The 27,347-nt window shown below is 45.6% G+C and overlaps 2 protein-coding genes across 2 annotated transcripts; both read left to right on the top strand.

Annotated features, from left to right (window-relative positions):
* The first annotated feature begins 384 nt into the window (after positions 1-384).
* LOC124692693 (trans-Golgi network-localized SYP41-interacting protein 1-like) lies at positions 385-7,830 on the top strand. Its single transcript, XM_047226123.1, has 8 exons — positions 385-563; positions 672-878; positions 961-4,068; positions 4,710-5,553; positions 5,646-6,301; positions 6,577-6,721; positions 6,802-6,880; positions 7,386-7,830. Exons 1-8 carry the CDS (start codon positions 420-422, stop codon positions 7,486-7,488), a joined length of 5,286 nt encoding a protein of 1,761 aa, XP_047082079.1. The 5' UTR covers positions 385-419; the 3' UTR covers positions 7,489-7,830.
* Positions 7,831-9,449: 1,619 nt separating this feature from the next.
* On the top strand, positions 9,450-23,834 carry LOC124690370 (telomere length regulation protein TEL2 homolog). The gene is given in 14 exon segments (XM_047223760.1): positions 9,450-9,642; positions 9,745-9,773; positions 10,584-10,686; positions 11,332-11,503; positions 18,555-18,589; positions 18,592-18,742; positions 18,980-19,140; positions 19,703-19,979; positions 20,921-21,135; positions 21,256-21,354; positions 21,452-21,954; positions 22,034-22,791; positions 22,882-23,080; positions 23,454-23,834. Coding segments are annotated over 14 exon segments (3,042 nt in total). The 3' UTR covers positions 23,601-23,834.
* Positions 23,835-27,347: the final 3,513 nt, after the last annotated feature.

The following is a 27,347-nucleotide window of genomic DNA, read 5'->3' on the forward strand; positions in this document are numbered from 1 at the left end:
GGCTATGCCGAGTGCTGATCGCTGACTGCCACCTGGTGGTCTCCAGGACCTGCCTGTTTCACTGAAACGTGGGGCCGTCATTAAATGGTCAACGGGTTCTCACGAATCAACCTCGGTTTCGACGCAAAGTGCACGCAAACGTCCCAGCGTCGCACGGAAGCATTGACCGACAGGTGGGCCGTCGCGGTCCGACCTACTCCAAGTGCCACGGATGTGACAAATCACCCTTTCTATCTCTCTCTTCCACTGCCACGCGTACCCCACCTGTCAGCTCGGCCTCTCCCCCAACCTTCGCAGCTCTGCTCCGCGCACCCCGATCGGGCCCACGCGGCATCGTCTTCCCCAATTCCTTCTCTTCTCTTCCTCGGCCATGGTTTGATCGGATCCACCACCCCAGATCCAGCGCCGCCGCGCCCGCCATGGCCGACCACTCCGACTCCGACTCCTCCCCCAAGTCCTCTTCCTCCTCCTCCTCCGCTCGCCGCCGCTCTCCGCCGCGCGTCCGGGCGCACTCCGACGAGGGTGGCAGCAGCGACGGCGTCCTCGTCGAGCTCCCCTCACAGGTATCATCACCACCGCCCGCTCCGCCGTATCCATTTCGATACCCCGGTCGGCACCCGAACGAGCGAACGAAACGGCTTACGGAAGCTCCTGCCTCTGCTCCCGTGCAGGAAGCGCGGAGCCCCGGCGCGGACCCAGACGCCGGCATCTTCGTCAGCATGCCCGCCGACGACGCCACCAGCGGCGAGACCTTCGAGGACGCGCCCGACGACCTCAACGCCGGCGGCTTCCGCACCGCCCGCTCGCTCGACGAATCCATCGCCGTCATCGACTACCCCGACGAGTCCAGCGCCGCGGCCGAGTGCCGCAAGTACAAGGTATACTTGCCTCCCACGCCAGTCCACTTTCACGTTATTTCCGTACGAATCGCAAGGTGATGTGAACCGGGTCTTCGTTCAGGAAGAGAGGGAGGTGTTCGCGCGGGACACAGCGGCGCTCCGGAGAATGCTACAGGGCCTGGTGGGGCAGGAGGCGTCAGGCTCCTCACACGCGGAGGATCCCGACGAGAGGGTGCTGGCGTCGCCCACGCCGCTGCACTCCATGCTCGACGATTGCTCAAGGCTCGTGCTCGAACTGAACTCGGTGGCGTGCTCGAGGGAGCAGGAGGTCGACAGCCTACGTTCTAGGGCCGCAGAGGCAGATGTCTCCAGGGAGGTTGTGGACGCGTACCTTGGTTCGTGGAGGGAGGTGTCGGAGCTAGCAATTGCCCGAATGGCTGCATCGGTTGATGCCGTGGTTGGGAAAGAAGGCATCAGTTCTGAGGGTGCTGATCAGGACGGGATATCTGTCTTCGAACGGAAGACTTTGCTGCTAACAGAGCGGTACAGGCAGGTCTTGCTGGGCATCGAGCAACTTGAGCAGGTTTTAGCAGAGGTTAAGCCTGATTTTGTTTCCGTGGGCCAGTGTGACCATGCCACCATCTTAGGTATTGTTTCCGAGGAATTGGTCAGTAGCAAGAGAAATGAGGCAGATTTCATGCATAAGCTGAACACTCTCGGAGAAGAAAACAAGGCTCTTAGTGAAGAGCTTGAGAAAGTGAAAGCTGCTCGAGATGCAGCAAATGCTCAAGCGGGCAAAGCAAAGGCAGAGTTTGAGCAGATGGAGCATAAGTTCTCGACGACTAAGGAGAAGCTCAGCATGGCTGTCACAAAGGGCAAGTCGTTGGTGCAGCATCGTGATTCCTTGAAGCAGATGCTGGCTGAAAAGACAGGTGAGCTGGAGCGGTGCACAGTGGAGTTGCAACAGAGGTCTGATGCCTTGCAAGCAGCTGAGGGCAGAATCGAGGAGCTCAAGATGTTGCTAGATGAAAAGTCGTCCGAACAGGAGAAATGTTTGGATGAGCTTAGAGAAACTTATAGTGCGTGGGAAGCTGCCAAGGCAAGCATCGAGCAACTGAATGAAGAAAACACTTCACTTGCTTCTGTTCAGGCCTCCCTTTCACTAAGTGATGGGGTTCTTCAACGCATTGAAGAGGTAATGTCAGAGGCAACATTTCCAGAGGATTTACTTTCCTTGGAGGTGACTGACAGACTGGAATGGTTGGTTGAACAAAAGAAAATTGCTGATATGATCTTCTCGGAGCACCGCAAAGTTAAAGACATCCTCAGCTCGGTTGACTTTCCACACTCAGTCTTAACTGGTGAACTTGATTCCCAAATCACTTGGCTAGTCAACTCGTTGAGCCAGGCCAAAGGTGATGCAGTGCGGATACAGAACGAATCTTCTGAAATTCTTCACAGACTGTCCGCACATGAATCAAAACTGGTCTCAATGCACGAGGAAATTGACCGCCTGACCATAGTTCTACTGGAAGAGAAGCAGGAAAAGGACATACTTGTAAATGAACATTCTGAATTAATGTCCCTACACAATGCAGCTGTTGATAAATTATCTTTTATCTCATCCCAGAATACTGAGCTTGTAAAGGCATTTGCAGTGGTTTCTGATGTCGAATTGGGGGGCAATGAGCCCCTGGAGAGTGCCAAATTAGTAGACCAGTGCCTAAGCAACATCCAACGAAGAGAAAAATCCTCTCCTACCGATTGCGAAAGTTTTGAGAAGTTGCGAACACTAGTGTATACCTTAGATCAGGAATTAACTCTATGTAAGATAATTCTTGAAGAAGACATGACTGATAGATCTGAGAGGATGAGACTATCTGGTGAACTACAAAAAATGAAAGAGGCGATGTATGGTTTGAAGAATGAAAAAGACTCGTTACAGAAGGAGTTTGAACGGGTGGAGGAAAGATCATCTTTGCTTAGAGAGAAGCTGTCAATGGCCGTGAAAAAGGGGAAAGGTTTGGTACAGGAGCGTGAGGGACTCAAGCAAGTTGTGGATACGAAGAACTCTGAGATAGAGAGGCTAAAAAATGCTCTTGATGAAAAGATCTCTGAAACGGAGAATGTAAAACGTGCTTTGGATAGGAATAACTCCGAGATAGAGAAGCTGCAACATGCTCTGGGTGAAAACAACTTTGAGTTAGAGAAGCTAAAACAAGTTCTGGATGAAAATAACTCTGAAACAGAGAATCTAAAACAGGCTTTGGATGTAAAGAACTCTGAATCAGATAAGCTAAAACGAGATCTGGAAGCAAGGAACACAGAAATGGAGAATTTGAAATATGAGATAGTGTCAAGAGAATCTGCAAATACGGATCTCAGAGAACAGATTGAGAATCTATCTTCTCAGGTTACACATTTTGAAAGGCTGCAGTTAGACATTATTTCTCTTAGTGAGGAAAAGGATAAAGTGGAAAGAATGTTAGAAGAAGCTGAAGTTTCCCGGGGCATTCTAGTTGATTCAATATCAAACATTGCGATTCCTGTTGATCACCTCTTTCAGGATCCTGTGGAGAAAATAAGCCAGATTGCCCAATACATCATGGAATCACAGGCTGCTAAGAATCATGTGGCACTCGAGCTAGACAGAGCAAATGAGCAAGTTACCATGCAAGCTGGCAGGCTTTCTGATTCCCTTTCTACTATAAAGATGTTAGAAGGTGAGTTAAGTAAAGCGAAGGACTATGTTTCTTCTACTTCTGAAGAGAAACACCAAATACAATTGCAGACTGCTGCTGTAGAGAAGGAGTTGGAGAAAACAAATGAGGAACTGGCTCATAATGCCAACAAACTAGAAGATGCCAACACAGCTATTAACTCACTGCAAGATGCATTGTCACAAGCTAAAACAGATCTCACTATTCTTAGTGCTGAGAAGAATGAAGCTGAAGCCAAACATGAAATGGAAACCAGCGTTCTTAATGCTAAGCTGGCCGAATGCTTGGAAGAGTTGGATAAAAGTCATGGAAGCTTACAAACTCGTTCAACTGAACAATATGGTTACCTTGAAAAACTTAGCACACTTGTAATGGATAATAGTATTGTACCATTGATGGTAGAAGAATTTGGAAAGAATATCTGCAGCTTGAGAGATATGAGCCTTACACTGAAGAGTATGCATGAACAACTCGCTGCAATGGGGATCCAGATTGATCCAGTTATGGAGGTAAGTTGTTTTTATGATTATATAATATTTGTTGAGAATAGTTTTTCTTAGTTTCATATGTTGTAATTCATTTAGTATTTTATCAAACATACTGGTGTTCTAGCATTACTGTTCAGTCAGGACCCTGGTACCTACAATAATACAGTTATTGTGGTATTGGACTTAGTTGGGTGCTTCCCTTGTCCCTGCAGAAAAATGCTTCATTTGTCATTATAGTTACAGCTCTGTACATGTTTATAGCGTAGCTACATTGTTGTATTGGTGCCATCAGATTTGTAAAATAGCTCTTATCTATGTAACCAATGGACTAGATTGCTGGATGACTTCTCATTTTGACCTGCCACCATGTCGTGTCTTGCCTTGTTAGTAAAATAGCTAAGGAAAATAGAAGAAGAATGTACCTATGTTCTAGCTACTCAGTTCAATTTCTTGTAGTACTTTGAATACCGGTCCACAGTTCTGCATGCAACCAAAGAAGTGTGTGTGGTATTTCTCTCACTTCCTTCCTTTGCGCGTGCGTCTCTCCTATTCAAGTTTTTGCCTTACTTGGTACTGGAATTCTTTGTCAAGTACAAAGATTGGGCTTAATTTACCTCATTATGCTCAAACATAACCTGACCATTTAATATACTCATAAGCAGGATCCAGAGTTTGGCACACTTTTCTCTCTTACGGACTACGATAACTTTGTTGCTGAAAGAATGCTTGTGAGCAAAACTACAATGGGGAATATTGATGACACTTCATCCTTGAGTACTATTGTTGAACAGTTGAGCAATCAAGCTGAACATTTCTCTGGTTTTTATAAAGATTTGGCAGGCTACATGAATAGCAATATTATACTGCTGCGCCGTGCTCTGCAGTCGGCAAACAACAACTTTTCTCGTACTTTAGAAGAGCACGGCCGCTTGAAGATTGAATTGGGGAACAAGGACACTCAGAACAGATCTCAAGAAGCTGAATTGCTTTCGCTGCAAACAGAGCTCAGGGCAATGTCATCAAAATGTATTTATTGCACTGAAGAGATTCAAATTATTTTTAATGGCGTGCTTGATCTAGGCTATGCAATAGAGTTGGCAACAGGCAACTCCAGCATTGTACCAAAAGTAGAAGGAACTTTTTCTGTTTTGAAGGATGAAGATTCTGGTGATTATACAAAGGTGGTGGACAGTTTACTATCTTCAGTGAACAAACTGAAGTCAGAGTCTCAGAGGTTATCTGAGCTTAAAGGCTTAGTGATAACTTTGTTTGATGAGTTGAAAATGAGACTGAAGCAAGCTGAGGGAGCTGCTGAAACTGCTTCAAGTGATAACCACTTGTATGTGAAAAGAGTATGTGAGCTGGAGAAAGATCTCAAAACAGCACATGATGATTGTAGTGCAATGGAAGTTAGGATTCAGGAATACCAGGAAAGGGAGGATGTGTTGAAGGCAAGAGAGCTAGAGTTGCTGTCACTTGATCACACTCAAACTACAGTAGAAAGAGGTATGTTCCACTGAAACTGTTAAGACATTTATGTATGGGCAACTTTTTGTTCCGAACTTGTTTTTTTACTTATGGTGTTCTTGCCTTAACAGGTATAACTGATGAAATTTCAAAGGATCAGCTGGAGGCAATTGTTGAAAAAATAAATAAACTAAATATACCGTCAGGCGAGTCACGTTTGCATAGGGAAGTGGCTACCTTCTCTAGTCCCATTGACAAACTCTTCTTTCTTATTGATGAAGTTGATGCACTTCAACGTGAAGTGGAGACCTTAAGATACGAAAATGAAGATTTACAGTTAAATCTTGAATCCCATGCTCGTGAAAATGAGCAGCTAAAGGAGGTTTGCAGAAACACTGACTCAAATCGTAGGGAGTTGGAATCAAAAAGCAGCGAACTGCTTGAGGTAACAGTCAGTATGGAGCGAATGATTCAGCGGTTAGGATATCTATCTGGAAAAGATGCGCTGGAAGATAACAAACCTACAAGCACCCAATCACTCTTATCAAAGCTGGAAAAACTAATAATCGCCTCAAGTATGGAATCTGGGAATGCCAAGTCTGTAAAACAGGAGCTGGGAGCAAAGTTGCAGGCCAGGGAAAAAACAGTTGATGATTTATCAGCAAAAGTTAAGATGCTTGAGGACTTGTATCATTCTCGGCTTGTGCAGCCAGAAATTAGTAAAGACAGAGAATTTGAAGCATCTTCCTCAGCAATTGGTTCAGACATATCCGAGATTGAAGATTTGGTAAACCCTATTTGTCTTATGCTTTACATTTTATGCAATGAGATATGTCAATGATGCTCCAATGTTTTTATTTTATAGTGATACTGCTGATCTTTCATTCTGATTTGCCTGGCCATGGATACTATGCTTTCATTCTTGTTATGGTGTTTCTCATATTAGTAATTGTATATTTGTATATATCAGCAGGAGCTCTGTTTTGCATATCAGCACATATCTTGGCAGGTGTATAAAAATTGCATATACACTGATCGTAAAATATTTTTTATTCTCTGTAGGGACCAATGGGGAAGGCATCAATATCATCTGCCCCTAGCGCCGCGCATGCTAGAGTAATGCGAAAGGGGTCATCAGATCATCTTGTTCTGAATATGGGAACAGAGTCTGAACGACTAATTGCTGCAGATGATTCGGATGACAAAGGTAGCATTAGCCTATATTTTGAGTTATTTTTGTTAAAGCTTTTATGTGTTAATAACAGTGCCACATTTGTTGTTTTGAAGGGCGTATTAAATCACTGCATGCGTCTGGCTTGATTCCAGCACAAGGAAAGCACATCGCTGACAGAGTTGATGGCATCTGGTAAGCTATTTCCAGATCAACAAGTAGTGCTAATAAAACTCAGACAAAAGGCATAACTTTGCCATGTTTTCGAACTTTTTTTCTTTTCTTTCTTTTTTTTTGTTCTAATATATATTCGAGTACAAAGATATGTGTTTCCTCTTCCTTTTTTCTTCGTTTTCTTAACACAAACTCAATTGAAGTTTGGAGTTTTATCTGGATTTATCATGAACCAAATAACTTGCACAATTGCACCTAGCTATTAGATGCAGTACATATGATTTTAGTAGTGCCCCGCTCCTTTTACTGCACTCTCTGGAAAGAACAGTTACGTTCAGATCTGCGCCACCTCAGATTTATTTCCAAGAGGGGAAACAAAGAACCTTTTGCTACATACATTATCCTGGTTGTTTGTTTCTCATCACTGACGACTCTCATGGCTGTGTTGGAATGATAGTACTGCATATTACATATACACAAGTTGTTGATTTTAGTCTTATCTGCCTTGTATTGTACCTTACTGCAGGGTCTCAGGGAGCCAAATTCTGATGAACCGGCCACGAGCAAGGCTAGGACTCTTGGTGTATTGGGTCTTCCTGCACTTGTGGTTGGTAGGCAGCATCTTGTGACACTGCTTGTGGATAACCACCCCCCTCATAGCATAATTGTAAAATAGCGTCTATCCAAAGGTTTACCTATTGTTTTCTTCTTTTTACCATAGAAATGCCATTCTTTCCATCTCCTGCTCCCTTCTCAAATTTGTGCTCGAGCAGTATGCGCTGTCCGGAACAGGATGTATTATGTGCAGTAGATAACAATGCCATTCTTTGTTACTCTGGAGAAGCGAATTTGACCATACGAGGTTATCATGTTTCCTTTGTGAAGCATGATGTTGAACTGGCTATATAGTTGGAAATGTTACTGACCGAATTGTATGTAAGGCTTTGATGACTCAAGCTTGTTTTCTTGTTACCATTGTTCATCGAGGTGTGTTCTATTTGGCTGGAAGTCAACTAACTATGGGGTGACTAAACCGGACATCCATTTTGTCTCCGACAAAACTTACTTTCTAAACAACATGAAGGTGTATCATCAGTCATGACCTATCTAGCATTTTTTTTTAAAGTTAAGGGAAGAACATAAGGAGTGTATCATCACTTATGACCTATCCAGCATTTTCTTTAATTAGTTAGGGGAAGGACGTATGGGCATTTCTGCAGCATGGCCAAAATGGATGGACCGTTCTTTGGTCCAGCGACGCGACACAAACAGTACAGGACTGACCCATTCGTAGCCCAAATATATGCCAAAAACGGTCGTGCGCACATAAGGCCGGTGCCTCCCGTACTGCAAGTGAACGGACCGCCGTGTCTAGCTCCATCGTTGGGAGGCGCTGCTTGACCCCGCCTACCGCCTAACCCGCCCCTGTGGGACAAGTGGCTGGGGTTGGAGCACGGCCTGTGGGCTGTGGCGCCGCGCCTGCTTCCTAGGCAACACACTGAAGGAGCCGGCCCCCAAGGAGCAGGAGGACGGCAACAAAGTGCGCGGTGAGGAACCGTGCAACGACACAAAGGACTACGAGGCACTCGTCAAGCTCGAGCTATAGGCGGCAACCTTCGAAGAGGAGGACGCCCTTGTAGCCGCCCGAGCTAGCCGATGAGGAGCCCCCCCAAGCTCGCCCTCGAGCAGTTCGAGTTGGAAGAGCTCGACAGGTGGGACGGGCACACGGAGACCATTCGGCGTCGACGCTGGCACAACAACGTCCTCTCACATCTATTTAGACCTTTTTATTCACCGCATAATTAGATGTGTTCTATTAGGAGTGAAAAGCATTTGCTTCGAGAGATACCGAAGAGTACTCGGTTTAGATAAAAAGAACTTTCGAGGTTTTATTTAGATTTTCGAACAAAGCACCCGAAAAGGTTTCCTTTTTTTTTTTTGTTTAGATTGTTTTTCAATGTTTTCTTGGGATGGTGATGCTAGGGCTATATGCCACATGGAGTCATGTGTTCGGGAGATCTCCTGGCATCCCGTCAATATTTGTGTTCGTTGGTATGGTTGTACATCAGTCTCTTTCGATCAATGGTTGTCATCATTGCGATAGTTGCAGCTCTGGTGCGCTGGTCTTTGGGGATCTTAGCATGACGAATTTTTTTCTACTACAACAAATTTACTATGATATGGATTGCCCGGCCGCGGTGATGGAGGAACAGAGACATCAGCGCGCCTTGGGCTCGCTAGTGTTTGTAGCCGTGGTTGGGTTGTCTAAAGGGCTATTTGTAGCTCTTTTTTAATATACTTTTGACGTTTTTATAACATTTTAATTATTATTATTACTAATAGATTGGTGGAATTTGGCAAAATAAAAACAAATCTGTCTGTATTTTTTCTTTTGACAGTAAAACAAATCTGTTTGTAAAAAACACACACTTCAAACTCTGGTACCGATATGCTGAAACCACGAACTATCTCCAGCCAAAACCTGCAAACTGTGTGTATTTCTGTAGCTCCAAAAGGACCAAAAACCCCCGCAACCCCTCGAACGCTCTCGTGGCCTCGCCTGTTCCCACTTCTCCCCACTTCGCTTCTCATGGCAGGCAGCGCCGCGGCCGCGGCCTCCCCGGAGGGCGGAGGCGGAGGCGCGCGCCTGGAAGCCGTAGCCATGGACAAAGTGGCGGAGGCGGCCGACGCAGTCGCCGCAGCGTCCACCGCCGGCGAGGTGGTCCGCGCGATCCACGCCGTCGCCGTCCTCCTCTTCCCCGTGGACTCCGCCACCGTCGCTGGTGAGGCTCCGAATCCTAATCCCCCTCAACCCCATCCCCACCCCTCAGTTGCGCCCTCCACAGGTCTCTGACGCGCTCTCTTCCGCGTGCACTCCCCTGCAGGTACCGTGGACGAGCCCTTCAGAAGCCAGGTGAGGACTCCAAGCCCCAGTTTCATGCATTCGATCACAATTTTTTGAGGGTTTCGGCTGATTCTGTTGCTGGGAAGCACGGTATGAGGGTCTATTGAGAATTGGGAGGCCCTCTCCGTGTTCTCACTTGCAATCGGGTAGGATTGTAACTGTAGGAATGTTAGTTTTATACTTTTAACCGTGAGGCTGTCTATTAGAAGGGAAAATATAGTTCGCCCGGAGAAATAAGAGATATCATAAGACGAATTTAGCAAGCTAACAATACCTTTGCACCAAGCTTAAATGACTGAGAGCTATTACAGGGACTGTTCTAAGCTACATGTAAGAATTAAGGAAGTCGAATGTACAATCTAGGTTTGACTTCAGAAAAATGACTCTGGAAGGAATTAATACCTTGCGATATTGGAGCATTCATAATTTCTTTCAATAGATAGGCATAAACATGAATGGTCATATAGAGGGCAAGCAAATTGCAAGATCTGGGAAGGGCCGAACTCCTAGTTTTAGGTTATATGTTTATATTATTAATTCATAAAAGTCTGACTGTCACTCAATGTAGTTATTTTTTTTCTGTTTTCATTATATATACTTTTCTTTAAACATAATCCACACCAAAACTCTTATGCATGGTCCAAAAAAGATTGCTTCGGGTGAGATGTTATCGTACGCATTTAATCCTTTATAGCCTGAGTCCTTGGTAATGCACGCATTACAGAGGACTAGGTTGCATATTTGAGAGAGAAAATCGGAGTTCTAGCCTTATAGGCCATGATAGAGCTGGGGTGATGCATCTATTTTCTCTGTTTTCAGATTACCAGTGTTGTCAGCCTCACCCATGATGAAAGGGAGTCTTGGAGGCGCGCTTTTTATCATGGCCCAGCATTTCCTACTATGTCTAAGATATTACTTGGCAGTAAGCTCACTCCTCAAACCTCTCACTGTATGCATATACTTTATTACTGAGGTATTTGACACGCATAATGTCCTCATTTGCACATGAGTACTCAGTCTCGTAAACATACACCATTAATGTCATCTGCAAACTGTGTCATACAATCATTTTTTTATCTGTAGGACTCATCAGTGTCATGTGTATATGCATTGCTTGACTAGTGATTTGTTCCATTAATCAAAACCTGAACCTGCAACTCATAGAGTTTGTTAAAAAATTATGGTCATCAAATATTAAGTTATTTTGTGCTCAGGTCCATCCTAAAATTCACTATATGTTCACTATACCGTGGGTGGAAGGCAAGAGTGAAGAGAGATTTGCAGCAGAAGTGTTTAGTATTTACTGGATTATACTCGTCGTGTCACATCTGTTTATAATGAAAGAATGCATGTTTGCTCATGTCTCTAAAATAGGAGGACTTGGGTAATCTAACGTTCTTTGCCAACTAGTTTTTCATATCGACCCTTTCTTTTTTATATGCTTATTATGTTCTCATAGATTATTATAGTGTTCAGCGGTACCTCATTCACTAAGCTTCTTGCAGTTTGCTAGTCCCATGCATATGGTTTCTGTTTATAATCCTACTTTTGCACTTTGTTTGTCCAGATATTGCTTTGAAGTGGCTACGGCAGATTTGCAGCTCTACGAGAAAAGAAATCTACGATTCATTTTTTGTCAGAGGTCCTCCTACTGAAGTGATTCAGGCTCTTGTTCCGGCTTTATCTCAAAATGAAGGCTCTAAGGAGGATCATAACATTTTCTGTTTGAACATTGAAAGGTCTATTCTTAAGCAACCCTCTACTTATGATATGTCATCACACCTGAATCTTGTGTCAGTTAAACTGTTTTGGTCTGGACAATTATCAAGCTTTTTTTATTAGACATCAGATAACCCCAACAATTCTCTCTTAGCACACACAAATCTTGCATGACAGTTCAACACTCGAACTATGTAAGTCTTAACTAGTACTCCCGCCGTTCCTGAAAGTAAGGCCTATAATTTTTTTCAAAAGTCAAAACAGTGTAAAGTTTGACCAAGTTTTTAGAAAAAGGTCAAAGTTTACGTCCTTTGACTTCTGAAGAAATTTATAGGCCTTATTTCTGAGGAACGGAGGGGGTATCATGCCTTCTTTTTTCTCCTGATGGTTGGTTTGTATTTTTACTGAATCACTATGCTTCAGCCATGTGGTGCCAAACAATTCAGCATGCAGAGTTTTGTGCAGATCCTATCTTGCACTTCCGAGTATTGTATTTTATGTAGCTATAGCAGAAGCAACATGGGAACATTTTCTGATAATCTATTATCGGGGAAGGTTGCTGAGGAAGAGGAGATAACACAATATAACCAAACAAAAAAAGTATACAGATGCAGATCACACTTGATACTCAACCTGTTCTCTTCTACTTGTCATTTAAGAATGTGCACAACTACAGCTAGACATAAAGTATTTGGATTTGTGAGATGAAAATTACTATGTTAGATATTTTCATCAAAAGCATGCTGTATTGGTTAATTTTGCTAGCAATAATTAGAAAAAACATTGGCCAAAGATGTGTGGAGACTATTGATGTCCAAGGTTGTCCAGTTAAAAAAAAAAAGGGAGGTGAAAAAAAAAAAAAAAAAAAAAAAGGGAGGTCGCCATGGTGGCTTCCATCACCGGCACAAGGCCGGCCGTTTCCGCGGACCAGGTGGCGCGCGTCCTCCATGCCAGCTTCCACCTCCAGCCCGGCGACTTCACCGTCCACCTGCACCACCCAGAGGACTTCCTCATCATCTTCGCCACGCAGGAGCTCAAAGACCGCCTGGCCGGAGATCACTTCATCGGAGACGCCAGCTTCTCCCTCACCGTGCGCCCCTGGTGCAAGTTAGCCCACGCCGGCAGCGGCAGGTTCGAACACCGCGTCGAGCTTGAACTCCGCGGCATCCCTGCGCAGGCCTGGCATGTGTCGACGGCGGAGTCCTTGCTTGGGGAGAGCTGCTGGGTGGAACGTATTCACCCTGGCACCCGATCCCGAGCGGACATGGCCGTCTTCCGGCTCACTGCACGCACCCACGACCCCGCCACCATCCGCCAGCATGCCATCCTCGAGATCGTCGAGATCATTCCGGCGCGCACCACCTCCGAGCCACCAGTCATCAGAACCCTGACGTATCCAGTGTCCATCAGGCCGGCACGCAGGGAGGCCGCTGACACTGGACCAGGCGTGGCTGCCTTTCCACCTGAGGAGGATGGAGACGCTAGCAACGATCCTGGCGGTGCCGGCCACGCTGGCCGTCGAGGGCCTCGTCGCCGATGCCGCAAACGCCGCCGCCCCGATAGCAACGCCGGCCCTCCGGCTGGACGCGCGGATGGCATGGCCCTGGACATGCCGGCTCTGGCCTTGGACGGGCAAAGGAGGCGCGCCGACGGCGTCGCCATGGACTCGCTCTGGGCTGATGCGAGGGCGCCAATTCCGCCACCGTGCCGGCGTGGCGCCGCCTCCGCCGGCGTGCGTTCGATGCTGCCATGGCCGGCCCACAGGAGGCCACGACGTCCACGTCGTCCTCGCGCCCCAGTCCAAAACGGAAAGCGCCTTTGGCGCAGAAAGAGCCTGGAGCCTGGACCCACCTCTGCAGATCAGATCGGTACCGCTGCGCCCACCACGACCGCTCCTGATCCGAGGCAATCGGAAGGCGCCAGAACGCCAGATGGCAACTCCCCATTAGCCAATGATGCTGGGCCCTCCACCACGCCACTAGCCACGCCGCCTTCGGAGCCCCAAGACGGAAATCCCCTGGTCCATGCAGAGACCGAGTCGCCCTCTGATTCAAACCCAGCGCCCCACGACAACTGCACTGCCAGCTTTGGCGACGAGACCAACAGAGCATCCTTGGACAGCGAGGTGCCAGACTCCCTTCTGGAGGGACAAGCGCCTGCTCCCGATCCCCTTTCGGGACAATGCAGCGCCTCCGCCCTTCCTGTTCCGGAAGCCGCCTTGGATCCTTCTGCCGACCTGCTCGGCTCGCCGCAGACGACAGGGACGGCAGCGGTGCACGCGACTGTTTGCGAGAACGCCGCCCAGATTCCTGTTGGGTGCAGCACCGACGCTCCTGGGCCACTTCCCCCAAGCCCACATCCTGAGGATCAGTCGCAGCCCATCTCCATCCTGCAGCGGCCTGCACCACAGCACGCAACCCCCGAGCCCTGCACTGGCCTGTCAAACGCTGCAGTGCCCGCCACGGATGATCGCACGCCTCTCCGCTCTGCTCCTGGCCGGTTCGCCTCGCCTCCCATAACACTCCGCCGCCGCAGAGATCGCGTTGCTGCTGCTCAGCCTTGGACACTGGGAGACTTCCTCAAGGAGGCCACCAAGCACCTAGACGGGGTCATGCCAATCCCTGGGAAGAAAACGCGCCGGCAGCCCCTGAATTTCACGCCACGCCGTGGGCGATCAGCTGCCACGGTGACCACGGGCGCACCACCCACCGCCGCGCGCAGGGCACAGGTCCAGGTCCTTCGCACCCTGGGCATCATCGAGGTTGACCAGGCCATCACCCCTGCTGAGATGGCCGCCTACGACCGTGTCTTCGCAGCGCCTATCTCCCTCACGGTCCTTACTGCCATTGCCGCTCTAGTCGATCGCCAAATCCCGGCCGCAGCGACTCCCTCGACCATTGCTGCAAACGTCGACATCTCCTGCGAGGGTTAGAGACACACTAGCTGCTAACCGTCGATCCCTTCTTCATGGATCACGGCCTAAGGATTGTAATCTGGAATGTTCGGGGCCTTAACGCGCGTGCTAGACGCATTGCGATCAGATCCCTAGTCGACACCGCGGGTGCCTCCATTGTATGCTTACAGGAAACTAAGATGATGTTGATCTACTCGTCCATTGTGCTAGAGGCTCTAGGCCCTGATTTCGACGAGTACACTTATCTCCCCGCGCTGGGCACTCGAGGCGGCATCCTCCTTGCGTGGAAGAGCAGGGACGTGACCATCACGGACCCACTGTTCACCACCAATGCGATCATCGCCAAGATCTCCATGGGCTCCAATGCTCCATGGTGGATCTCGTGGTATATGGACCACAAGATGAGGAAGACAAGGTCAACTTCCTACGCGAGCTCCGCGAGATCAGGGCTGATTGCCAAGGGCCTTGGATGCTCTGCGGCGACTTCAATCTCATCTACCGCGCGCAAGACAAAAACAATGGGAATCTTGACAGGCGCATGATGGGTAGATTCCGACGATTGCTAAACGATCTCCTTCTCAAAGAGGTATACCTCAATGGACGCCGGTACACATGGTCTAACGAGCAGTCACCTCCTACGCTTGTCCACCTCGACCGTGTGCTCTGCACCGCTGATTGGGAGGAGGGACACGGCGAATGCCACCTCAGATGCCTTGCATCCGTCGTATCGGACCACAGCCCTTTGCTCCTTGACTGCTCCCCGATGCCGGCAACCTACAGACGTTTTCACTTCGAGGACTACTGGCTCCGTCTAGACGGCTTTCATGACATCGTCACCCTCGCGTGGAACTCCGTTTGGGACGCTGACCCTTTCACGCGAATCATGCTGCGTCTACGGAACACCGCGAGCAAACTCTCTAGCTGGAGCTCGAGGACGACCGGCAACATTAGGGACAAAATGGCTATCTCGCGGGAGCTCATCTTGCGCTTTGACAAGGCCCAAGAAGATAGGATCCTAACACCCCAGGAGGTGCAATTTCGTAAACAGCTGAAAGTCACCTATCTCGGCCTGGCCTCCCTGGATCGCACCATTGCACGACAAAGAGCTCGCATTGCTTACCTGAAGGATGGTGACGCTAACACCTCCTTCTATCACCGCCAGTGCACATACAGAAAACAGAAGAATCGTATCTTCAGCATTGCCACCGCTGATCGGGTAGTGACCGAACACTCTGAGATGGCCGAGACTGCCTTCCTACACTATGACGCGCTCCTAGGAACGGCTGTGGAGAGGGACTGCACCCTGGACTTCTCCTTGCTGATTGATACCCAAGACTTGCACGACCTAGACGAACCCTTCAGCATGGATGAAATATGGAACGCTGTGAAGAGGTTGCCTGCTCATAAGGCACCTGGCCCGGACGGTTTCACCGCTGAGTTTGTGCGCGCCTGTTGGAGCATCATCAAGCATGATTTCGCTGCCGTTTTCCAGCAACTGTTCGAGATGCGTGGCCGTGGTTTCAGTAAATTGAACCAGGCACTCCTCACCTTGCTGCCAAAACGCGCCGACGCCAGCCAGCTGTCTGACTACCGTCCCATAAGCTTGATCCATCTTGTGGCCAAGATCTTCGCCAAGGTCCTCTCGCTTCGCCTCGCGCCCAAGCTCGGCAACCTCGTCAGCAACAACCAAAATGCCTTCATCTCGGGGAGAAGCCTGCACGACAATTTCGTCTTGGTCAGACAATCTGCGAGACTACTACATCAGCTCGGCGCGCCTCGCGTACTGCTCAAGCTGGACCTGGCGAAAGCTTTTGACTCGCTCTCATGGCCTTTCCTCTTGGAAGCCCTGAGACAATATGGTTTTGGAGACAGATTCTTGGAGTGGCTGACTATCCTGCTGACCAGCGCTAGTACCCGTGTGCTGCTCAACGGCGCACCCGGACCACCGATTTGGCACCGGCGAGGTCTGCGCCAGGGCGACCCGCTGTCCCCACAGCTGTTTGTGCTGGCAGTTGACGTGCTGGGGCGCCTCTTCAGGCGTGCCGTGGAGGCCGGAATCATGCAACAGCTGCACCCGACCAAAAGGATCCCGTCCATCTCCCTGTATGCTGATGATGTTGTGCTTTTTTGCCATCCATCATGCTCGGACACGGAGGCCGTCAGGGAGATCTTGCGCTTGTTTGGTCGCACATCCGGCCTGAATGTTAACTTCGGCAAGAGCTCGGCCACTCTGCTGAAGTGTAACCACGACGACGTCGCGCCAATCATCGCACAGCTAGGGTGCCCAATAGTGCAGCTGCCCATCACTTACCTGGGCATCCCTTTGTCTATCCGGCGACCCACCGCCGCTCAGCTGCAGCCCGTCATCGACAAAATTGCTGGGCGGCTGCCCACCTGGAGAGCAGGCCTCATGAATAAGTCTGGACGCCTAGCCATGGTCAAATCCGTCCTCGGTGCAATTCCAGTGCACCAACTCTTGGTCCTTGCGCCACCGAAGAAATCCCTAAAGGCAATGGAGAAGATTGAGCGCGGCTTCCTGTGGGCTGGACGTGCTACCGCCAATGGCGGCCACTGCCACGTCAGTTGGAAACGTGTCTGCCGGCCCATCTCCCTCGGAGGCCTGGGTGTCCGTGACCTAGAGCGTGCCGGCCTCGCCTTGAGGATGAGATGGTTATGGCTATCACGCACCGACGACAGTCGCGCCTGGAGTGGCCTGGACCTGCAGTTCTCGGCTGATGAACGCGCGCTATTCTTCGCCTCCACTACCATGGAAGTTGGCAATGGCCGCAAAGCACTATTCTGGGAGGACCGCTGGATCAACGGGCAAGCCGTGTGTGAAATTGCACCGCTTCTATATACCTGCATTCCCAAGAGGAGAAGAAAGCTTAGGACGGTCCACGACGGTCTCCATGGAAACAGCTGGGCCCTTGACATCCAGGGGGTGCTCGGCATTCATGAGATTGGGCAGTATCTGTTGCTTTGGCACAAAATTCAGGGCACCACCCTTAGCGCCCAGCCTGACCAGCTTGTTTGGAGATGGACCAGCTCTGGCACCTACACAGCCAGCTCATGCTACCTATCTACCTTCCATGGATCAACCGCTTGTTTCTCCTGGAAGCTGATTTGGAAAACATGGGCGCCACCTAAGGTCAAATTTTTCCATTGGCTGGCCAACCTTGATAGATGCTGGACCGCCGAGCGCCTAGCTCGCCATGGGCTACCTCACCACTCCAAGTGCCTCCTCTGCGATCAAGAGCCCGAGTCGATGCGGCACTTGATGCTGGAATGCCCCTTCACCAGGCAGGTGTGGCATGAAATTCTTGCCTGGCTCAGAATGACAGTCAGGCCACCTGATGGCGAGCTATCCCTCATGGAATGGTGGCACAAAGCAAAGCATGACACCCCTAGCCCCATGCACAAGGGACTAGCCACCATCACCCTGCTGATCCCCTGGATGACCTGGAAGCATAGGAATGGTTGTGTCTTCGAAGGCGCTCAACCTTCTGTCTGCTCCCTAGTGTCTACGATCAAGGAGGAAAGCAGGCTCTGGGCGCGGGCGGGCGCGCAAGGACTTAGAGTAGTCTTGCCTCCCACCTGGGACGTGCACTGATCCTTTCTTTCATTTTCCTGTGTTTTGCCTCCTAGGAGGATGTAACTCGAACTCTTCCTTTTCAATGAAATGAAATGCAAAGGTCCTTTGCGTTTTCTCGAAAAAAAAATAAAAAGGGAGGTAATCACTTATATGATATCTTAATATATTTAACTGGTCATTTCAAGTTGGCTCTTGAAAGCTGCTGAACGATTTAGCAGAGCTAAGGGGCATATGTGGTAAGGACAGATGGAAGTGTGGAACAATTGAATGGAGACAACATAGTGTCATGAAGAGCAATTGATTGCACAATTCAACAATCTGTAATTATTATTTTAACTCCTAAAGTTAACCAAGATTAGTTTCTGATGTATGAACTCCTTGAAGTTTGTTCCTATGGTATTTCTCCAACTATAATCTTAAGCAAGAAAATATTGTAAAAGTAGAAAAGCAGGCCACTCTATATCTCTTTGACCACTCGTCTACCCCATAAGACAATACTTGATGCATTCCTGCTAGTTGTTTTTGCTTTGTTATTGATATTTTTATGATTTTCCCTTCATTGTAGGATATTAGTTCTATGCTTGATTGAGAATAAGGGGTGTGCCAGATTGTTGAAGAGTTTACCTTTTCCAATAAGCAAGATGATGGCATTCTCAACCCAGAAAAATCGACTTTCATCTCAAGGGTTGCACAATTACTTGCATCTATTCCAGATAAAGCAACAATGGGAGCCGCATCTGCTCTTACATCATCGTATCCTTGTTGTATCTACTGTATATCTTCAAGTCTAAATTAAATCACTCAGGGTTCTTCCCTGCTTAATTTTCTCATTCCATCCTTCTAGCATGTTTCAATGTGAGTGGGTCGCAAGTATAGAATGGTCTAAATGCGGGTTTGGTTAGGGGGTGGGGGGAAGGACTTAATTAATTAATTTTCTCCATTATTTGGCACAATATTCACTTGAAATTTGAAGTCCTTAACACAAGCAAGATCATTCTTCAAGAGTGTTGTCAGCCAACTTCTTGTTCGAGCCGAAGAAGCAGCTATCGAGTCATCTGCTGACAAAGATGGCAATGAACAGGGTGTGCTAAGTCCCGTGTTCCTCTTTGTGGGTCAAGTGCTATCGCGTATTAGCCGTCGTGGGTCTACTGGTGAGATCTCATCTGTCAGAATGCAAATTCATGTGTGCTGTTGACTTGCTTATTCTTGAAATTTACATTTACAAATTCTCAAATCATTTTGACAAACAGTTTGCCCAATTCTGGTTGTGACAGTAATGATTCTGCCATGTCGTTTGGTAGGATACAATAATTGTAGTACATTCAACTCCTTATGCTTCAGGTTGGCATCTTGATTCTGCATTTATGTGATCTACTACTATGGCTTGGATGAGGCAGCAGCTTCTTTTCCACTCTTTGTAATGCTTTTGACATGGATATGATTACTACCACTACAATCGGTTGGTTGATTTGATTTAAAAGTAAATTTCAGTTTACACTTGATTCCTGTTTTTAGCTGTTGTCTGCAATCCCGATTTCTTCGAAGTTGACCAGACTTGGGCCAATGGATTGGATCTCCTGATAGTTAGCATATCAAGTACCTGGTCCACAACAATTTATATTTCATAAGATTTGTACCCTTTTTTTACTATCGTTATGGCACATAAAAGGCATCAGGATCTTCATGTCTGATAAGACACATTGATCTTTTCAGGCGTTTTAGTTGCTGAATTGATTCCTATGATCCGTAATCATTTACAGAGATGTGTAGCATCAGATCGTAAGACGATAATTCCTGACATGGTCAAGAATGTTTCTCAGTCTCGATTTTGGTTCAATGTGGTTGAAGCATTGAGAGATCAACATTCTATTGAAAGATTGACTGAAGAGATGTTGCTCCAACTCGCATCACAACATATAAGTGATGAAGAAGCTTACTGGATTTTGTGGACGCTGTTTAATCAGAGTATCATGCATATGACTGTTATGAGGTGAGATAGTACCTATGACCACTTTAATTGTACTAAATACTGTAAGTGCTTGTTCTAGCTTAGCTACTTCCTTAGTCCACTGTCTATTTGGCATGCTATGTTACTATGTGAAAGGAAGTATACTTGAAAAGGCTTCCTTGGCCAGGATTTAGTTCACAAATTTCCAATTTGACAACTATGCAAACCAGTATTTGTCACTGCGGGGTTCCCTTTTTCTCTCTGTGAAGATTGTTGTGTGGATGCTGACTAGTACTCCCTCTGTCCCATAATATAGGATGTTAGTATATTGGTTGTAATAACATCTTATATTATGGGACGGGGGAGTACATGTTAATCTGCCCGGTATGTGTTCATTAAATTTGTTGAATGCGTTGTATGTGGTTTAGTTTTTAATGGTTACAGATTATTTTGTGATGATGTATTTTGCATGCCATCATTGCCATATGGTTCAGCGTTGCATGTTCAGGTAACATCCAATAAGCTTGGCCGTGATATGTTTGGTGTCTGCCACAATGTTCCTTCATGGAATGGTGGACATGTAAGGTATAGATGAAGACAGATATCTAGGAAAAGCATGGATGTATAAGCATAAGTTATAGATGTCTAAGCATAAAGTAATATTTCCTCATATCAAGGATCTAACATTTGCTGCGATTGGAAAGCTATATTTTCTTGATATGTTGTCATGTCTAAGGCTCCAAGCTCTTCTTTTTTCTAATTTTCTTTAGTCCGCATGTTAGGTGATAAGGCAATTAATATTGTTCAGGCCCTTTTTTTTTTACTGTTGCTGTTTTACTATGATGGACAAACACATGGTCCATGTATGTTCAACTATTATTAGATCGTCCAAACCTGCATGACTTTGAAAGCAATTTATTAAATTGCTTCTTTATAAATTATACCCTTTTCTTTTGCTTAACATAAATTTTGCTGTGCTTCAGGGCAATGTTTATTGACAAATTTTTGCTCTGGAAAACATTTCCTTTATGCTGCCTGAGATGGATTCTTCACTATGCTGTCTTTGAGTTTCCACCAAATTCAGTCATGGAAACTCAGATTCAAAAGACATCAAACTTCATAGTTACATTGCAAACCTTAGTTAGTATTTGGTCCAAGAAAGAGTTTGTTCAGTCATATTCAGTGGAGCAACAAGCTTGTATCCTTTGAGGCACTTAAAACTATATTGTTCATTTATTTTATTTTTTTCGAAAATGTATATTGTTCATTTATCAATGCAAGTTATCATCTGGCATTCTTCTCCTTAAGCAATATGCAGATATCACTGCAGCAATAGGGTTATGTTTGGAGAACATGTCAAAAAGAGAATTAGAGATGACTAAAGATGTATTGAATTGTATTCTTCAAGGAGTAACCTGTAAGTACTTCTCTTGCCTTGCATCAGCTTACCAGAATGCGGTTAGCAGTTTAGCACAATCATAATATCTATTCAATGAATGTTGTTTTGATTATAGGTAGGTTAGAGAGCCCAATTGATTTAGTCCGGAAGATGGCCAGTGCTGTTGCATTGACATTTTCTAAAATTGTTGATCCGAAAAATCCTCTTTACCTTGATGACGACTGTTCTGAGAATGTTGACTGGGAGTTCGGGGTTCTTTCCCCAAAGAGGATCAAAGCTCCTTCACATGATGTAGAACTTGGAAGCAAATCAAAACCATGTTCACGTGATGAGAACAGGAGAAATGCTGGTGAGAAAAAGGCAAAGGCTATCAGGCATGATATTTCAGACAACAGAGTAAAAATCGTAGAGATCAAATCATTAGATTCTGATGAAATGTCTGGTGCTGCTACAAATTTTGAGGAACACTGTGATGAGGAAAGCATGGACATTGATGCTTCCAGTGATTCCTCGCTGGAGCCATATGATCTATCAGATGATGACACAGATTTGCAGAAGAATTTCACACATCTAAGTGATCTTGCTGCTGCACTACGAAAACCTGACGATCTGGATGGTGTAAGTTTCCACTTACTGCTACGAATACTTCATACAAAACTACTGCACAATCCTGACCTTTTTTTTTTGTCTTCACAAGGTTGAAAGAGCTCTTAGTTCTGCTGAAAAACTTGTGAGAGCATCACCTGATGAATTGCGCCACAACGCAGGTGACCTTGTTCAAGCACTGGTGCATGTACGTTGTTCTGATGCTGCAATGGAAGGCGAGGAAGATTCTGCTGAAGAAAAGCGACAGAAGGCATTAGTCGCCTTGCTGGTAACCAACCCATTTGAATCATTAGATGTTCTGACCAAATTGCTATATTCATCGAGTGTGGATATAAGTCAGCGTATTTTAGTTATCGATGTTATGACTGAGGCAGCGCAGGAGCTTGCTGAAACTAAAATTATAAATAAACAACAGTGGCATGGGAACTTAATTTCTGATACTTCCCCGTCCTGGTTGGTTCCTAGTGACAGAGGACCTCTTGGCGCAAGCCCTTGGAGAGAGGTCTCAGAACCAGGATCACTTTTGAGTTGGTCACACCGTTATGAAAGAGAAGTTCCATCTAGATCAGGTCAGGTTAAATCAGGAAAATCTCGCAAATGGGGTCTCAGGAAAGCAAAAGATTTGCTGGTGGAGGGGTCAAAAAACAAATTTCCTTTGTATGCTGCTGCGTTTATGCTCCCTGTTATGCAAGGATATGACAAAAGAAGACATGGGGTGGACCTGCTCAATCGGGACTTTGTTGTCCTCGGTAAACTGATATACATGCTTGGTGTCTGTATGAAGTGCATGGCCATGCATCCGGAAGCATCAGCTCTTGCCCCAGCTCTTCTGGATATGATAGGATCTAGGTATTCCATGTCAGGATAAATATTTCCGCTGTTAGGGACCTTATGTGGTAACGAATTGTCGTATTTTGACATGATTTTTGTTTTCTTCAGGGAGATTTCGCAGCATGCTGAAGCATATGTGAGAAGGTCTGTGTTGTTTGCAGCTTCTTGTATATTGATTGCTTTGCACCCGTCGTATGTGGCATCCATTCTTATAGAAGGCAACCGGGACATTTCTACTGGTTTAGAATGGATACGCACATGGGCCTTGCAAATTGCTGAAGCTGATCCTGATACAGAGTGCACATCGGTGAGTACTCCTACCATCTTGCAGAATGAATCAGTTCTTGGTCTCTTCTACGCCATCTGTATTAGCCATGATAGGATAATAAGCACATAGCAAGCGTTATATGTAAATTGACCATTATTGTACAATATTTGATTTTTGACTGCACAAATATCTCTGATAATGTAAACTAAGTTAACTACTAGTTCGTCTGCTATTAACCTTGTATTGTCTCAGTCTTTTTTACTTGCTAAGTAGGAGTAGCTAACCATCTTTATATTCGCCGGGTACTGTTCTCTCAGTAATGTGTGAAGATAAACCAATTACTGATATGTTTGATATGCAGTTACTCTTTCCACTTGTTACTAAATATTGACTCCCCATGTTTGTTTCCTAGATGGCCATGAACTGCCTGCGACTACACTCCGAGATGGTCCTTCAGACATCACGCTCTTTGGAATCTGCGGAACATTCGAAGGCTGGCACCAGGGCCCTATCTTCTAAGCTTGATAACATTATAATACCATTTGCAAACATGATGTAGTGGTAAAATTGTAAAGGGAATTTTGCTCATTTGTATTAGTACACGTACTACAACTTTTTTTGTTTGTTTAGGGTGTATACTAGAGCAGCGAATTCTGCCTAGAGGGTTTATGCCTTTTCTCTAGCTAGCTATTAACTTTTATAGGGAAATAGGGTTTATGTCTCAAACTAGCGCAGTAGCGCCTGGTCTTGGACTTCCATACTCTTTAACCTTATATGGTCAGTTCAGTTGGTCCAGAATGTTGTCCACGATTTTGAGCGTAGACTGTCTTTTTGAAAACTGTTGAGCCTAACCTGTTCCACATTGGTATGAAATCTTTTCAATATATTAAATAAAACTGTGATAAAATCTTGTACTCTGCGTACATTTAGGGTGTGTTTAGTTATTTCAAAAGCATAGCACATACATTTTCCACATATTTAGAATACTACCTCCGTGCATAAATAGTGCATAAATAGACGTCTAAGATTCATCAAAATCTAATGTATCTATCTAGATGCTATCTAGTTTTTAGATACATCCAGAGATTTAGAGAAACCTCGGAGATCTATTTATAGACAGATGGAGCATTTCAGTAGTTTTTTTAATCCTTTGCCCTCTTCCTCTCGTGAGAGGCAGCGGCGATGATGGACTCCTTCCAATCTTCGGCTAGGGCGTTGGGCCTGGTTCCATCTCCCTCCGCTTGCCGCTCTGGTGGCGGCATGAGGAAAGGGGACCTTGTTCCTCCGTTCTGGCCGAGTAGTTAGGGTTAGGTTTTGTCTTCCATGGTGCGTCGCCCGAACGAATAAATCTGCCTCGACTCTACTCCTACACTGGCGACGACCTCCAGGGCGGTGTCTCGGGGTTGATGGCAACATGTGTTGTTCGGTCCTCCAGATCGGCACCATGGTCTTCTCGCCGGTCTTCAGATCTTGTGGTGGACTTCTGTCCTCAGGCTCTGTCATTGCGATGGCGCTCGCTCCAGCGGCGGAGCGGAGCGGAGCTCGGAAGGGTTTTCAGGACTGTAATTTGCGGTTGCGATAACTAGAAGATGGTGAATCTTGTGCTAGGTTTGTGGTTGGAGCCGGATAGATCTGGATTCCTTCTCCGACATCGTCGCGCGAGGGTGCAAGATCTGGAGCTCGATGCTGATTCTTTCAACGGCAATGGCTCTACCTTTGGCAGGCTACCTTGGAGATCCGCAAAGCTGCTGGACAACGATGGAGCCGTATCAAGCTCGGGTGAAGAGGTAGTCCGTCCACCTTTCCTTGGTTGGCTGCTACGGTGATGCCGGAGGCTGAGTGACAGGCGTTCATATTTTGCTCAAGGGTTTCTTCGGTTAGAATTGTAATTTTTTTTTTGCCGAGGGTCTAGGGTTCTCCTATCCTTTCAGTTCTATCATGTCGATATTTGCGTGGCTTGTAATTTGAGTATTTATATTATACTAGTAAATATGCCCGTGCGTTGCAACAGGAGAGAAGAATCCCAAGATATGCCACTCGATGCTGCACCGCCCACACTAATGTTGATATCCTCGGGCGTAGATAATAGGTGTCATACAATTAATTAGAAAGCACTTGTTCAAGATTTCAAACTATACACATGCATTATGAAGGATTTTTTCTGAAACTATTTCAAAAAGAAAAAGTTTGATCTAACTATTATAACGATATATTATGAGGTGAGTTTCAAATTTAAAATTTAATGTATTTTAAAACTCACTCTTTTTACCGCACTCACATATATATTGTAGTTTCTATAACTACTAAGTATCTCTCTTTCTCAAACATAAAGTTAAAAAAAAGCTCCATAGAACACAAATATTAAGATAGTGTTTCTCAACGTTAAAAAAGAAAGTACGTGGATCAAAGGTTATGAAGCACAAAGGAAATTTTCTTCCCTGGGAAATTTCAACAATAAGAAATTTGATCCAACAATGATAACAATAAATTTTGAGTTGTGTTTCAGATCTACAATTCAAGTTGTTTGAAAGAAATTACATTCATGATTTGCAATACACACACAAAAAATGAACCAAGACCAATTGGTGGATCAAAGTTTACAAAATACAGACATTCATATATAGAACCCGACATATTATCACATCTTGTTCGCGAACAAAGAACCAATAGTTACCCTGACCTATTTCTTAACAATTATTTGTCCATAACCATATGATCATTACATTAGCATGAACAACGTGAGCATCTTGAACATTAATATGACTACATAGTGAGAAAACACATCAGCCACTAAAGCTCGTTCATGAAAATATTCCACATGAAAATCTTGAGAAAAAAATTCGAGCTCACGTACATCTAAGAAAAACTTATCTGGAAAGATAGGGATAAAAAAAAACCGGTACCATGCTTTTTTGTTGATGGATCCAGCTCGATCACCAACGCGCGCCTTGGAGGCTAATTCCTGAATTCAATCGTAAGGTAACAAATCAATATATATAGGACGCGACTACGTTCAGGTCAGCCTAGTTTTAAGTTATAGCCAGGTCACGGAAACTTTCCTTTTCTGAACGGTATTTACTTCCTGAAAAAGCAAAAACGTGGACCACCACGTGCTGTCCCGTGTGAACACAGGTTGGCACCAGCTAAACGTCTAGACAAAAAACTGTGGGACCAGGTCGTCCCGAAGATCATACCCAGCCCCAAAAACGTGAAACTTTCCCCTCTCTGGCCGTACGTTCTTCTTCGTTTTCCTTCCTCCCTGCTCACGAAACCAGATCCAGAAATTACATCTACCACCAGATCCAGCGAAACCTGAAGACTCAAATCAACATCCTCCAACTCCGAACAAAGAAACTACCCAGCAATTTCGATCTGGCGACTCTTTCAGGGATTTGAACAACATCCCGTCAGGCAGCAGCAAATTATATCTACCAGGAGTTTGAAAAACAGGTACAAGCTGAAACATCACATCTACATGAGAAAGGAATAACCTCTTGTTCTTTACATCTACCCCAAGAGTCCTGCTAACATCTACCCCAGAAATTTGTTGCTTACCTGATTTGTTGTTCATCCATCCATCTTACATGTACTGAACCTGCTTACATCTATACACAGTACATGCAGTATAATCCAGTTATGCACTGATTTTGTTCATTTGTCAAAGAAAGTATCAGGGAAAAATGGGTATAAAAAGGACATCTTCACTACATATGAAAAACATCTCAGGTTTTATGCTTTCTTGACAATGATAAAATAACAAACATCCAGTAGTTTGTTCAAAAAGATAGTTTCCTATCTTGAGCAGCAATGTAATTGACACTGAAGTTGTCTGCATTAGTTTGTGTTCATGAAAAATCAGTAATTTTCAGTAGATACATCAAACAGTAGAAGTAACATCATATTTCTCTTTAAAAGCATCATGCCAATCTTAACATGACAGACATCCAGTTATATTTCAGTTATGATGTTACACACAACAAATCTAGAAGCAAAAAAAGAAATTCAGTTATGCATATGGAGAAAATACATCAGAGCTGATTCAGTTCATGCATTAGATTTCATCCAAAAGTAATTTTGCTGAAGATATATCAAACAGGGAAATCAATCTAGATAGTCACATCTGATGGATGTATTTTGATCCAAAAGTAACGGCATCTGCAACAGTTTTCGGATGAAACCAGATGATACTACTTAAGATACTAGGTCCAAAAGCATGCCTTACTACTTACATCACCATGTTCCACACAGAATGTACATCTGAGATGCAATGTTCAGGTCGTACTTGGTCCGTGTTAACTATTTGCAG

The sequence above is a fragment of the Lolium rigidum genome, chromosome 2 (genome assembly GCF_022539505.1).
Source record: "Lolium rigidum isolate FL_2022 chromosome 2, APGP_CSIRO_Lrig_0.1, whole genome shotgun sequence".
NCBI lineage: Eukaryota > Viridiplantae > Streptophyta > Magnoliopsida > Poales > Poaceae > Lolium > Lolium rigidum.

Excerpts from the sequence above, each read along its gene's own strand:
- LOC124692693 (XM_047226123.1), top strand. The coding sequence starts at position 420 with ATGGCCGACCACTCCGACTCCGACTCCTCCCCCAAGTCCTCTTCCTCC. Across the intron at positions 564-671 it reads TCGTCGAGCTCCCCTCACAG|GAAGCGCGGAGCCCCGGCGC; the intron begins GTATCATCACCA and ends GCTCCCGTGCAG. Across the intron at positions 6,722-6,801 it reads AGATGATTCGGATGACAAAG|GGCGTATTAAATCACTGCAT; the intron begins GTAGCATTAGCC and ends GTTGTTTTGAAG.